The sequence below is a fragment of the Nycticebus coucang genome, chromosome 17, assembly GCF_027406575.1.
Source record: "Nycticebus coucang isolate mNycCou1 chromosome 17, mNycCou1.pri, whole genome shotgun sequence".
Classification (NCBI taxonomy): domain Eukaryota; kingdom Metazoa; phylum Chordata; class Mammalia; order Primates; family Lorisidae; genus Nycticebus; species Nycticebus coucang.
In genome coordinates, this window is record NC_069796.1 from 76075428 (window position 1) to 76088221 (window position 12794).

Consider the following 12794-nt stretch of genomic DNA (forward strand, 5'->3'; position numbering starts at 1 on the left):
GTTACAAGATTTAAAGAAAACCTTGACAAGTTTCATTTTTCTAGAACATTTCTCACTTCATCAAAAAAATTCAAATTTGACTCGGCACCTGTGGTTCAAGTGGCTAAGGCGCTAGTCACATACACCTCAGCTGGCAGATTAGAATCCAGCCTGGGCCTGCCAAACAACAATGACTGCTACAACCAAAAAAAAATAGCCGGGCATTGTGGTGGGCGCCTGTAGTCCCAGCTATTTGGGAGGTGGAGGCAGGAGACTCACTTGAGCCCAGGAGTTGGAGGTTGCTGTGAGCTGTGATGCCATGCACTCTACCCAGAGTGACAGCTTGAGGCTCTGTCTCAAAAAAAAAAAAAAATTCAAATTTGAGCTGGGCATGGTGGCTCACACAGCACTCTGGGAGGCCAAGGTGAGTAGATTGCCTGAGGTCACAGGTTCGAGACCAGAGCCAGCCAGAGCCAGACCCTGTCTCTAAAAATAGCTAGGTAGGGCGGCACCTGTGGCTCAGTCGGTAAGGTGCCGGCCCCATATACCGAGGGTGGCGGGTTCAAACCCGGCCCGGCCAAACTGCAACAAAAAAATAGCCAGGTGTTGTGGCGGGCGCCTGTAGTCCCAGCTGCTCGGGAGGCTGAGGCAAGAGAATCGCTTAAGCCCAGGAGTTGGAGGCTGCTGTGAGCTGTGTGAGGCCATGGCACTCTACCGAGGGCCATAAAGTGAAACTCTGTCTCTACAAAAAAAAAATAAAATAAAATAAAAATAGCTAGGTATTGTGGTGGGTTCCTATAATCCCAGCTACTCAGGAGGCTGAGGCAAGAAAATCGCTTGAGCCCAGGAGTTAGAAGTTGCTGTGAGCTACAACAACAACGGCACTCTACCAAGAGCAACAAAGTGAGACTCTGTCTCAAAAAAAAAAAATTCAAATTTATTGTCATAAATATTTTCATAATATTGTCTGTCTCAAAAAAAAAAGAAGTGATCCTTTGCCTCCCAAGTAGCTGAGGCTATAGACCCATTCCACAATCCCTGGCTATTTTTAGAGATGGGGTCTCACTCTTTTTTTTGAGACAGAGCCTCAAGCTAGAGTGCTATGGCGTCACAGCTCACAGCAACCTCCAACTCCTGGGCTCAAGTGATTCTCCTGCCTCCACCTCCCAAGTAGCTGGGACTACAGGTGCCTGCCACAACACCTGGCTATTTATTTATTTATTTATTTTTTTGGTTGCAGCCATCATTGCTGTTTGGCAGGCCTGGGCTGGATTTGAACCTGCCAGCTCAGGTGTATATGGCTGGCACCTTAGTCACTTGAGCCATAGGCGCCGAGCCTGTACCTAATATTCTTATATTTACATTTACCTGGATGAAGTTAAGAATGAATACATTCTTCTTAGTAAAGTACCGTAAGAATGGAAAAATAGGCTTGTTGTCGTAGCACAGTGGTTCCAGTGTCAGCCACATACACGGAGGCTAGCTGGCGGGTTTGAACCCGTTCCAGCTAAACAATGACAACTGCAACAACAAAAAGTATCTGGGTGTTGTGGCAGGAACCTGTAGTCCCAGCTCCTTGGGAGGCTGAGGCAAGAGAATCACTTCAGCCCAAGAATTTGAGGTTTCTGTGAGTGGTGACGCTACTGCACTCTACTGAGGGAGACATAGTGAGATTGTCTCAAAAAAAAAAAAAAAAGAATGGAGAGAGAATTATCCAATGTACACCATACTAATATGAAACCAATATATAAACCAATATATAAAATTACATGCCCAGGGCAGCGACTGTGGCTCAGTGGGTATGACACCAGTCCCATATACCGATGGTGGCAGGTTCAAACCCGGCCCCAGCCGAACTGCAACAACAAAAAAAATAGCCAGGCATTGTGGCGGATACCTGTAGTCTCAGCTACTCAGAAGGCTGAGGCAAGAGGACTCTTTTGCCCAAGAATTTGAGGTTGCTGTGAGCTGTGACACCATGACATTCTACCAAAGGTTACAGAGTAAGATGTTGTCTCAAAAATGAAATAAAATAAAAATTTTAGGAAATAATTAGGGAAATTTGAATTCTGACTAGCTATTTGATAACATTTAGGAATGATTGTTATTTATCTTTAGGTCTGATAATGATATGCATTTATGTTTTTTTAAAAAAAGAGCCACTCTTTTTTGAAGGATATATTCAAATATTCACAGTCATGAGTTGTGTTTAAGATTTGCTTCAAGGCTCAGCGCCTGTGGCTCAAGCGGCTAAGGCACCAGCCATGTACACCTGAGCTGGCGAGTTCGAATCCAGCCCTGGCCCACCAAACAACAATGATGGCTGCAACCAACAAATAGCTGGGCGTTGTGGCGGTCTCCTGTAGTTCCAGCTACTTGGGAGGCAGAGGCAGGAGACTCGCTTGAGCCCAGGAGTTGGAGGTTGCTGTGAGCTGTGACACCTTGGCACTCTACCGAGGGCCACAGCTTGAGGCTCTGTCTCAAAACAAACAAAGATTTGCTTCAAGATAATCCAGTGATGGTGGCAGAGGGGAGTGACAGTAGATGAAATGACATTAATCTTGAGCTGCTTGTTGCCGAAGCTGAGTGACAGGCACATGGGGCTTCGTTATACTAATCTCTCTGCTTATGGACATGTTTGCAGTTTTCCATTATGCAAAAATAAAAAAAAAAAGGTCTTAGTTGTTCTAATCAACTTTACTGCTTTGTTTTCTGCTTCACTGATTTGCATTTTGGTCTTTTAAAAATTCCTTCTATTTTGGCTTTATTTTACTGTACTTAATTCTAGGTCTTTTTAGTATCTTTTCATGTATTTTTTAATTTTTATTTTTTTCCTAAAAGTGCATTTGAGCTATAAATACTCTGAAAACCACTCTGGCCAAGTAGCACAGTTGTCATTTGTTAGCCTGTGATTCCTGTTTAGAACTGATTATATTTTATGTTTTACTTACTTTTTCTAAAGTAGTTTTTCTTTTTTCTTTCTTTTCTTTTTTTTTTTTAATGAGACAGAGTCTCAAGCTGTCACCCTGGGTAGTGTACCAGCAATCTCTAACTCCTGGGCTTAAGCGATTCTCTTGCCTCAGCCTCCCAAGCAGCTGGGACTACAGGTGCCTGCCACAACGTCCGGCTAGTTTTTGGTTGTAGTTGTCATTGTTGTTTGGCAGGCCGGGCTGGATTTGAACCTGCCAGCTCTGGTGTATGTGGCTGGCTCCCTAGCCGCTTGAGCTACAGGTGCCGATCGGGCTATTTGTTTTGTTGCAGTTGTTATTATTCTTTTAGCTGGCCCAGGCCAGGTTTGAACCCTCCAGCTTCGACGTATGTGGCCGGCACCCAACCCGCTGAGCTACAGGACCTGCCCTCTTTTTTTTTGAGACAGATTTCCTATGTCACCCTTGGTAGAGTACATGGCATCACAGCTCACGGCAGCCTCCAACTCTTGGGTTTAAGCTATTCTCTTGCCTCAGCCTCCCTAGTAGCTGGGACTACAGGCGCCCGGCTATTTTTTTGTTGCAGTTGTCATTGTTGTTCAGTGGGCCCGGGCCAGGTTCAAATCCACCATTCACGGTGTATGTGGCCGGTGCCCTAACTGCTGAGCTATGGGTACTGAGCCTATTTATTTCTTTTTTGAGATAGTCTCACTCTGTTGCCTTGGATTGGGTGTCATTGCATCATCATAGCTCACAGCAACGTCAAACTCTTGGGCTTGAGCAATTCTCTTGCCTCAGCCTCCTTAGTAGCTGGGACTACAGGTGCCCGCCACAACACCCAGCTAGTTTTCTATTTTTAGTAGAGACAGGATCTTGCTCTTGCTCAGTCTAGTCCTCAGCTCAAACACTACCCACCTCAGCCTCCCAGAGTGCTAGGATTATAGGCATGAGCCACCGCACCAGGCAGAACTGATTATATTTCAGTGACAGAGGGATAATCAAATTAACAACAGAATTAGGACAATAAATATCTGTAGCCAAGCTGGAGAATTGAGCAGAAGCAGTTTTAACTTTGGGACTATTTTGTTGCTAATTCTGCTGCCAGAGCTTCTCAGATACTCAGAATCCAACCTTCCGGTTCCGAGGCAGGATTCTTTATTCTACTTTAGGTGGTCGGAGCCTTTGACTTAGAGAGTGCCAAGATGAAATTGAAGGAAGGGTCGTTTCTGTGGTACCTCTATCTGGACAAAATATACTGCTTACTGTCTGTGAGGAACGTGAAGGCCTTGGTGGAATATTTTCACATTCTTGATGTGCACAGCAAGAACACCTTGAACGGTCAGTACTCTCAGATGTGTTTCCTCTGGGTCATTACCCGGTTTTAGCTGGTGTGCCAGGAAATTTGCAGAATCAGAAAGTATTTAATTAATAAATACTTTATCATCCAGATGAAGCGCAGAGAGAACTTGCCGACTGAGGGGAAAGATTGACAGCAGTTTGATAGGAGGGAAAAAGTGCTGGCTCTGGGGTTAAATCCCAGCTCTCTCCACTATTCCTTGGTGATTTGGAAAACATGTCATCATTGTCTTTAAGTCCCATTTTTCTCCTCTAGAGCTGAGGCTTCTAATCATGGAGTCCATCTCATAGTTGGAAAAGAAAAGATAATTTAATAAGATACCATAATTTTGGCAAATGCTTAGTGCAGTACCCGACACACTGTAAGGACTTAATAAGTGTTTGTTGTTATTATTCTTGGGAGGTGGGCCCCACTTCGGCATTAACCCCCAGCTAGATGTGACTTCTTATTTGTCAAATGGGAGGTTTGAATCAGATGACCTGTAAGATCCTTTCTAATTCTCAGTACTTGTGAATAACTGAAAAAATGTTGAAGCTCTCAGCCTTGCCTCTTAAGCCCACAAATGAATAGGAGACCAATTAAGTTCTTTAGAGGTCTGGGTATAAATAAGGTATCTGTCTCAGTCTGTTTGAGTGGCTATGAGGAGTACCTGAGGCTGAGTAATTTATAAGGAAAAGGGGTTGCTTGGCCCACAGTTCTGCAGGCTCTACGAGGAATGTGATACTGGCTTTTGCTTCTGCTAAGGGCCTCAGGAAGCTTCTGCTCATAGTGGAAGGCAAAGGGGAGAGGGATGGCAGAGAGAGAGGGAAGGGAGGTGCCAGGCTCCTTTTAACAATCAGTTCTTGTGGGAACTAATGGAGGGAGAACTTGTTTGTTGCCTCAAGATCCTCTCCCATGACCCAAATACTTTCCACTAGGCCCCACCTCCAACATTGGGGACCAAATTTCAACATGATATTTCGAGGGGACAAATACCCAAACTGTATCAGTATTTTGTCCATTCATTCGTTCTGACTTGAGAGAGAGAAATGTCATTTTTGAAGAAGGGATTCCTGGTTCCTTCCATACAGATTTTTCAAAGCGCCCATTTAATCTTAAAAAACAAACAACAAAAAGAGGACGCCTCCTTTTTTCACTTTACATATAGACTCACATACAGTACCAAACGTTCCAAATAACCCTGCTCTAGTTAAGGCAGCTTCAGGAACCCTAATTTAAATAAAAAGCTGAGATCGAAACCCAGGGCTTTCTGACTTCAAAGCCCACACTCTCTTAGTCTCACTGAAACGTTTGCTTAAGAGTCTGATCTCCCCAGTAATGAAATTACTCCCGTAGGATGCAACACCCGAGAGATAAAGTCATGTTTTCTGTCACCCATGAACTGGATAGTGACCTACAGGTGAAGCTGTGGCTTTAATATTTGTTTTCCTGGGGGAGGAGTGACTTAAGGCCTTAGAGATTTGACTGGGCCAGAGCCAGCTGGTTTCGAAACAGTCTCTAATAAGTAGCTAGTAGGGCCCACATGGAAACATTTCTCAAGGAGACATCTCTGCACACATATTAGGTGTGTTGTTCCCAGGTGCTCATACCTAGTGAGATGTGGAGAGGGAACAACATGAGGCTGTCAGAAGGCCCCAAATCATGACCCTGTGACCACAAACTCACTGTGCAGCTGGTTTCAGCTGTACCTCCGAATTACATAGATACGGTTTACATCTTCGGCGGAGTCATTTCTTTTTTTTTTATTATTATTAAATCATAGCTGTGTACATTAATGCAATCATGGGGCACCATACACTGGTTTTATAGACCATTTGACACATTTTCATCACACTGGTTAACATACCCTTCCTGGCATTTTCTTAGTTATTGTGTTAAGACATTTATATTCTACATTTACTAAGTTTCACATGTACCCTTGTAAGATGCACCGCAGGTGTAATCCCACCAATCACCCTCTCTCTGCCCTTCAGCAGTCATTTCTTATGCTAGGGATAGGGTCTGTAATCAGTGGGCAGGGGGCACACACACATAGGCAAAGTTACACTTAAAAATTCTTTATTACCGGGCGGCACCTGTGGCTCAGCGGGTAGGGCACCGGTCCCATATGCCGGAGGTGGCGGGTTCAAACCCAGCCCCGGCCAAAAAAATAAAAATAAATAAAAAAAAAAATAAAAAAAAGTTTAAAAAAAAAAAAATTCTTTATTACCCTCTGGGATTTGTACCAGCAGTCCTCGAGTTACAAACGTCTGGCTTACATACAACTTGCATTTACAAACAGGGACTATTACAGTAAGCTCCTCAGTTACACATATCCAACTGATGTTGACTTGCGCTTATGAATGGAGACTATTACAGGTAATGGGTAACCGTACCTATTCCAACTTACATGCAAATTCAACTTAAGAACAAACCTACAGGCTCGGTAGGCTCAAAAGGCTAAGGTGCCAGCCACATACATCTGAGCTGGTGGGTTCGAATCCAGCCCAGGCCCTCCAAACAACAAAGACATCTGCAACCAAAAAATAGCCAGGCGTTGTGGCGGGTGCTTGTAGTCCCAGCTACTTGGGAGGTGGAGGCAAGAGAATCGCTTGAGCCCAGGAGTTGGAGGTTGCTGTTAGCGGTGATGCCATGGCACTCTACCCAGGGTGACAGCTTGAAACTCTGTCTCAAAGAAAAAAACAAACAAACGAACCTACAGAAGCTATCTCATCTGTAACCTGGGGACTGTCTGTATATACACGTGTAGACAGCACACGCCACCATATAAATATATCGCCACGCTTATTTCTTCCACTTCTACTCATTGAGACATATGATTAGTGAGTGAAAAAATGTTCCTGTTCTTTAAGGAGTATTTTTTAGTATTTTGAAGTATTTTTCTGTTGAATGTATATGATGAAGTATCCATTAACTAATGCTCAAAAGCTATGGCTTGAGCCATTGAAAAAGCAAGGCTGTGGACAGACCCAGGTTTGAATCCCAGCTTTACGCTATGTGAGGCACAGCTTTGTCTTTCAAAGTATGGTCCACAGACCAGCAGCAGTCACACCGCCTGGCAGCTTGGGGAAATGTGGACTCCAGGCCCCCTGCCAGAGCTTCTGAATCAGAAGGTGCAACTTTGCGCATCAGAGTTCCAGATGTGCCCATACACACTGATAGCTGGGGCATCTTACAGAAGAAGTTTGGTGCCACTTCCCCTTGGGGGTTGGTCAGAGTTCAGTGAGACCTGGCCTTTAAGTTTTGTTCCCTTCCTCCAATGGCCAAATGTATTTGCTTTATAACCATGAGAGATATCGAGACTTTTATAGAGGAAGAATGGTTTTTTATTTTTCCTTTTAATTAGCTCAAGGAAAAGGCCCAGGAAACATCATGTCAGCATTTCCAAGGAAGAAGCCTAGGTCCCCAGTTAAGAGAATTAAGTTTTCCCTTCCATACATGGGAAGCACTGTGTGACAGTGTCGTACGTCGCCTTTGCCGAGGGTGCTGTGTGCACAGCCATCTGCCCTGTGCAGTGCTGTGAGCTGCGGGGGGTGGGAGGTGTGTGTCTGTGTGTCGGGAACTCAGCACCATCCCCTGTCTCACTCACTGCAACTTCAGGCACAGTCCTTTTCCACATCCCTCAAGAACAATTAAAGTTCGAGGAATTGTGGAAGGTGTAGCGGCAAAGCCAGAAACAAAATAGTATTATTCTTCCCAGGTCGACAAGCTTACAACGCTTCTACTGTTTATATGGCTGCTGTTTGTTTAGCATTTCAGAACTGTTGGGGAATCATCCATCTCCTTGCCTCCCCACCTTAACAGATGTGGTGTTCTATCACTTCCTTCATCATGTGACTGACCTGAAAAAACCGCAGATCAAGACTGTATTTGACATGCTGGACTGGAACGCTGTGGGCGAGATTGGCTTTGACCAGTTCTACATGTTGGTGTGCATACTGCTGGCCCACCAGGCGAGGAGCAGGCGGGGGCCGGGGTGCAGGTGGAGCTTGGCTGCTGCCATCCTCTCACAAAATTAGGAATGCATCAGAATTTTTCTTCCCTTCATGAAGAACAAGAAGGAGAAAAAAATGGGGGGAGAAAAATGAATTTTGATCCCCAAATGGTCCATCCATAATCTGGAAGTTTCCCCCAGTCTCCCCCCACTGCTGGTTCTGCTGCCTGTTGTAAAGAACAGATCTTACCCTCTCGGGGCCGATCTTGGCATGCCCTTCCTCCCCTGCTCTATTGGCAATTTTCAAAGAAGTGTAATCTTATGAAGGGGCTCGCTACCTCCATGATCCCTTTGCTCAGAGGGGAATGCGTGATGGAGACAAGCAACATTCTTCTTTTTAAATTTTTTTATTTCTTTATTTTAATGTATTTATTTATTTATAGATAGAATCTCTTTCTGTTGCCCGAGGTGGAGTGCTGTGGTGTCATCATAGCTCATAGCAACCTCAGTCTCTTGTGCTCAGGTGATTCTCTTGCCTCAGCCTTCTGAGTAGCTGGGACTACAGGTGCCCACCACAACACCTGGCTAGTTTTTCTGGTTTTAGTAGAGACAGGGTCTCCATCTTGCTCAAGCTGGTCTTGAACTCTTGAGCTCAAGAGATCCTCCCACCTCAGCCTCTCCAAGTGCTAGAATTACAGGTATGAGCCACTGCGCTCAGCCTAAGCAATGGTCTTCTTTGAATCCCCTCCTTACCATATGCACACTTCTAGCATTCCCCATTCTGTCAGGAAGGGAGGTCATCATTTTATCCCCATTGCCACGTGGTCCACAAGATTTTCACTGAATATACAGAAATGCATCAGAGCCACTAGAGTTTTGTCTGGCAGGGGCGCTTACTGCTGGGGACCTATGCGCCCTTGGAACACAGAAACTGAAGGGGAATTGTGTACTGATGACAGAACCCTTTCATCCCTGAGGTCCTGTGATATTGACTTTTGTTTTTAGGGAATGGCTGGTGTAGATATGAGTCTTGAAAGAAGCTTAGAAAACAGCACCAATAACACTGTTCCTTGTCTTACCTATTTCTCTCAAAATAGAACCATTTGGAAGGGCAGTTTATCTATCGCCATTCTCGGCCTGTTTTTGACCTGCTTGACACGGATGGGGAACTGAGAATTGGTGAATCCACATTCCAAACTTTCAGATTTCTCTTCAATATTAAAAGACACCATCTCAGAGAGCTCTTCCATGACTTTGACATCACAGGTGACCGTGTAAGTGTGGATCCCAAAAGTGTGGCATGGCAAGCTCTTCCCTGAAGCAGACCCTAATGTACTCTGGGTGAGGAAGAGGGTGGGGAAACCTATTCAGCTAAGTGTATTGCGTGGCACCAGGATCAGAAAAAAGCTGAAGAGACTTGTGGCCCCCTGAAGAGAGAGGCTTGACCAAGTACCACACCACGTAATATAAATACCAAATTATAGTTTAGAGGACACGTGGTGGTAACTGGTGTTTGGGGCAGATTTATATTGTTTTGAATATGTAGAAAGGGAGAAATTTTATGATGGGAACATGTGAGCAATATCTTAGGAGAAAGCCATAGTGAAGACAGTGAATTCTGCCCACTGAAAGAGGAGATTCATTTTAGGGAAGTGAGTAGGAGCTAAGGTGGAAGGTAATGGACCATGTTGTGAAGAACCTTACATGCTGGCCTGAAGCCTGGACTTGACCTAGTAGAATAAAGTGACCCTTGTTCCTTGACAGTCTATAGTAGATTCCATTCCTGGGTACTAGACTACTGTACTACAATCAGACTATAATTATGTCCTAACTACTGAGCCTCTGTAAGTTACCAACTTTTGTTTTTTTTGTTTTGTTTTTTTTAAGAGACAGAGTCTTACCTGGTTGCCCTCAGTAGAGTGCTGTAGCATCACAGCTCACAGCAACCTCCAGCTCTTGGGCTTAGGTAATTCTCTTGCCCCAGCCTCCCGAGTAGCTGGGACTACAGGCGCCCGCCACAACACCCGGCTATTTTTTGTTACAGTTTGGCCTGGGCTGGGTTCAACCCGCCACCCTCGGTATAGGGGGCCAGCCCCCTACTCACTGAGCCAGTTACCAAGTTTTTAATAAGAAATTATTACTTATTATTATTCCTGCTGTCATCTCAAAGTATCAAATCCTTTCTGAAGTAGCTTTCTTTTTTTCTTTCCCACAACAAAAGCGTCTTAATTACAAAGAATTTAAGCTGTATACTATCTTCTCTATTGACAAATCCCTGGAGAGGCAGAAAGCAGAGAAAGAGAGAGAGAAAGAGAAAAACTCTGGTCTTGAAAATGCCTCATCAAATTTCTATGAGCGAAGAATGACTCTTGGAAAATAAATGGAATCTGAAAGTAGAAAATGATAACTAATTCAAACTATTAACATGTCTAAAAATAAATGTAAAGCATCAAAATGGGTATCTTTACAATGACTTTTATATGTGAAGGGTTCAAAAGAGCTCTCCTCAGTCAGCAGGTTTTGAATTTTTTTTTTGTAGAGACAGAGTCTCACTGAACCGCCCTCGGTAGAGTGCTGTGGCATCACACGGCTCACAGCAACCTCTAACTCTTGGGCTTACACGATTCTCTTGCCTCAGCCTCCCGAGCAGCTGGGACTACAGGCGCCCGCCACAACGCCTGGCTATTTTTTGGTTGCAGTTTGGCCGGGGCTTGGGTTTGAACCCGTCACCCTTGGTATATGGGGCCGGCGCCTTACCAACTGAGCCACAGGCACCACCCCAGGTTTTGAATTTTAATAACCAATTGACCTCATACAGAACACACAATAATGGAATGTGAAGCAACCACTTTCTTTTTGTTGACATAATCCCAATTCCGCTGCTGCTTTGCAGATCAACCCTACTCAAAAGGGCCCTATGTATCCAAATATAGTAGAACCTCTGTAAATTGACTAAAGGGACTGTAACAAACTGGTCAATAGTAATCCTAGCATTCTGAGAAGCCAAGGCAGGAGGATCACTTGAGCTCAGGAGTTTGAGATCAGCCTGAGCGAGATTGAGGCCCCAGCACTACTAAAAATAGATAAACTAGCTGGGTGTGGTGGAACATGCCTGTTATCCCAGCTACTTGGGAGGCTGAGGCAAGAGGATCACCCCAAGAGTTTGAGGTTGCTGTGAGCTATGACACCAAAGCACTATATCCAGAGTGACAGAGCAAAACTATCTCAAAAAAAACAAAAATCTGGTCAATATACAGAGAACTAGGACTACTGTACTGATACATACATGTGGTGCATGTCTGGTCTATGAAAATTACGTCAACTTAATGAAGTGGTCAACTATGGTATTTCTACTGTAATTGCCAATACTTATGGAGCTAGAATGTGAGGCTTTCCTGATACTCATTACTAGTGGTCCAATACTCAGGATCCTTTCTAGTCTCCTAATCCTTAGGCTAAGGCCACCTAGATGCCAGAGATTCCAAATTGGCCAATAGTGAAGTGCCTCCAACTGTAAGAGAAGTCAACCTTTAAGGATATGGAAGTTATGCTCTTCCTAGAACCTGAATTACTGAGTTTGATACTTGAGCAACTGTACCAAATCTACTAGGGTAAAATAATTACTATGCACCCTTATATAATTTTTTGCATACTGCCTTGAGTAATTAAAAATTTTTTTTTGGCATAGGACTTGGGAATTCTCCCTACTTGAGTGTACTGTGAGGTTAATAATGATGACAACTACAATATATTATGTCCTTGATATAGGTTAGGCAGTTCTTTAAATGCATGACTTTATCCTTGTAATTTAGGTGTTATTATCCTTAGTCTACAGATGAGGAAATTGAGGCCTAGAGAGATTAAGAAACTTATCTGAGGCTCAGTGCCTGTGGCTTAAGCAGCTAAAGCACCAGTCACGTACACATGAGCTGGCGGGTTCGAAACCCGCCTGGGCCTGCCAAACAACAATGACGGCTACAACCAAGAAATAGCCGGGCGTTGTGGCAGGCGCGTGTAGTCCCGGCTACTTGGGAGGTGGAGGCAGGTGACTTGCTTGAGCCCAGGAGTTGGAGGTTGCTGTGAGCTGTGATGCCACAGCACTCTACCTAGGGCGACAGCTTGAGGCTCTGTCTCAAAAAAAAAAAAAAAAGAAACTTATCTGAGAACATATGGCTCACAAGTGGTAGTGAACAGGATTCAAATTCAAGATCAATTATGCTTATCTTTACAGCCAGGATCTGAGTAACTCCAGTTTTAGCAGACTCTGTTTAAGTTTTAAGCTAGTGTTTTATTAGCTCAGAAATTTCTTCTGCATAATGTTAATTACCACGTCTCCTTCTACCTTAAGTTTCTGAGGAACAAGTTTAAAGAGATATAGCTCATTTACTATAAAACAATGAATTTTTAAACAAGGATACATTTTAAACAGGGATACAATTTTAAAACAAGGATACATTACATAATACGTATAACTGACCTTAAGGCATTCAGTGAGTTCCAGAGTACTTAATAGCATCAAAACTAAAATCTAATTATACTTTGCCAATTTGCAACAATACTGCTTACCTAAGATGGTCATTTTTTTTTTTTTGAGACA

General features: G+C 43.9%; 1 protein-coding gene across 1 annotated transcript; it reads left to right on the top strand.

The window, feature by feature from the left end:
• The first annotated feature begins 4107 nt into the window (after positions 1 to 4107).
• Positions 4108 to 10577, top strand: EFCAB9 (EF-hand calcium binding domain 9). Its single transcript, XM_053566222.1, has 4 exons — positions 4108 to 4244; positions 8068 to 8216; positions 9295 to 9471; positions 10419 to 10577. Exons 1-4 carry the CDS (start codon positions 4109 to 4111, stop codon positions 10575 to 10577), a joined length of 621 nt encoding a protein of 206 aa, XP_053422197.1. The 5' UTR covers position 4108.
• The last annotated feature ends 2217 nt before the right edge of the window (positions 10578 to 12794 follow it).

Coding starts and splice junctions, on each gene's coding strand:
- EFCAB9 (XM_053566222.1), top strand. CDS start 4,109: ATGAAATTGAAGGAAGGGTCGTTTCTGTGGTACCTCTATCTGGACAAA. Junction 8,217..9,294: donor GCATACTGCTGGCCCACCAG/GCGAGGAGCAGG, acceptor CTCTCAAAATAG/AACCATTTGGAAGGGCAGTT. Junction 9,472..10,418: donor TTGACATCACAGGTGACCGT/GTAAGTGTGGAT, acceptor CCACAACAAAAG/CGTCTTAATTACAAAGAATT.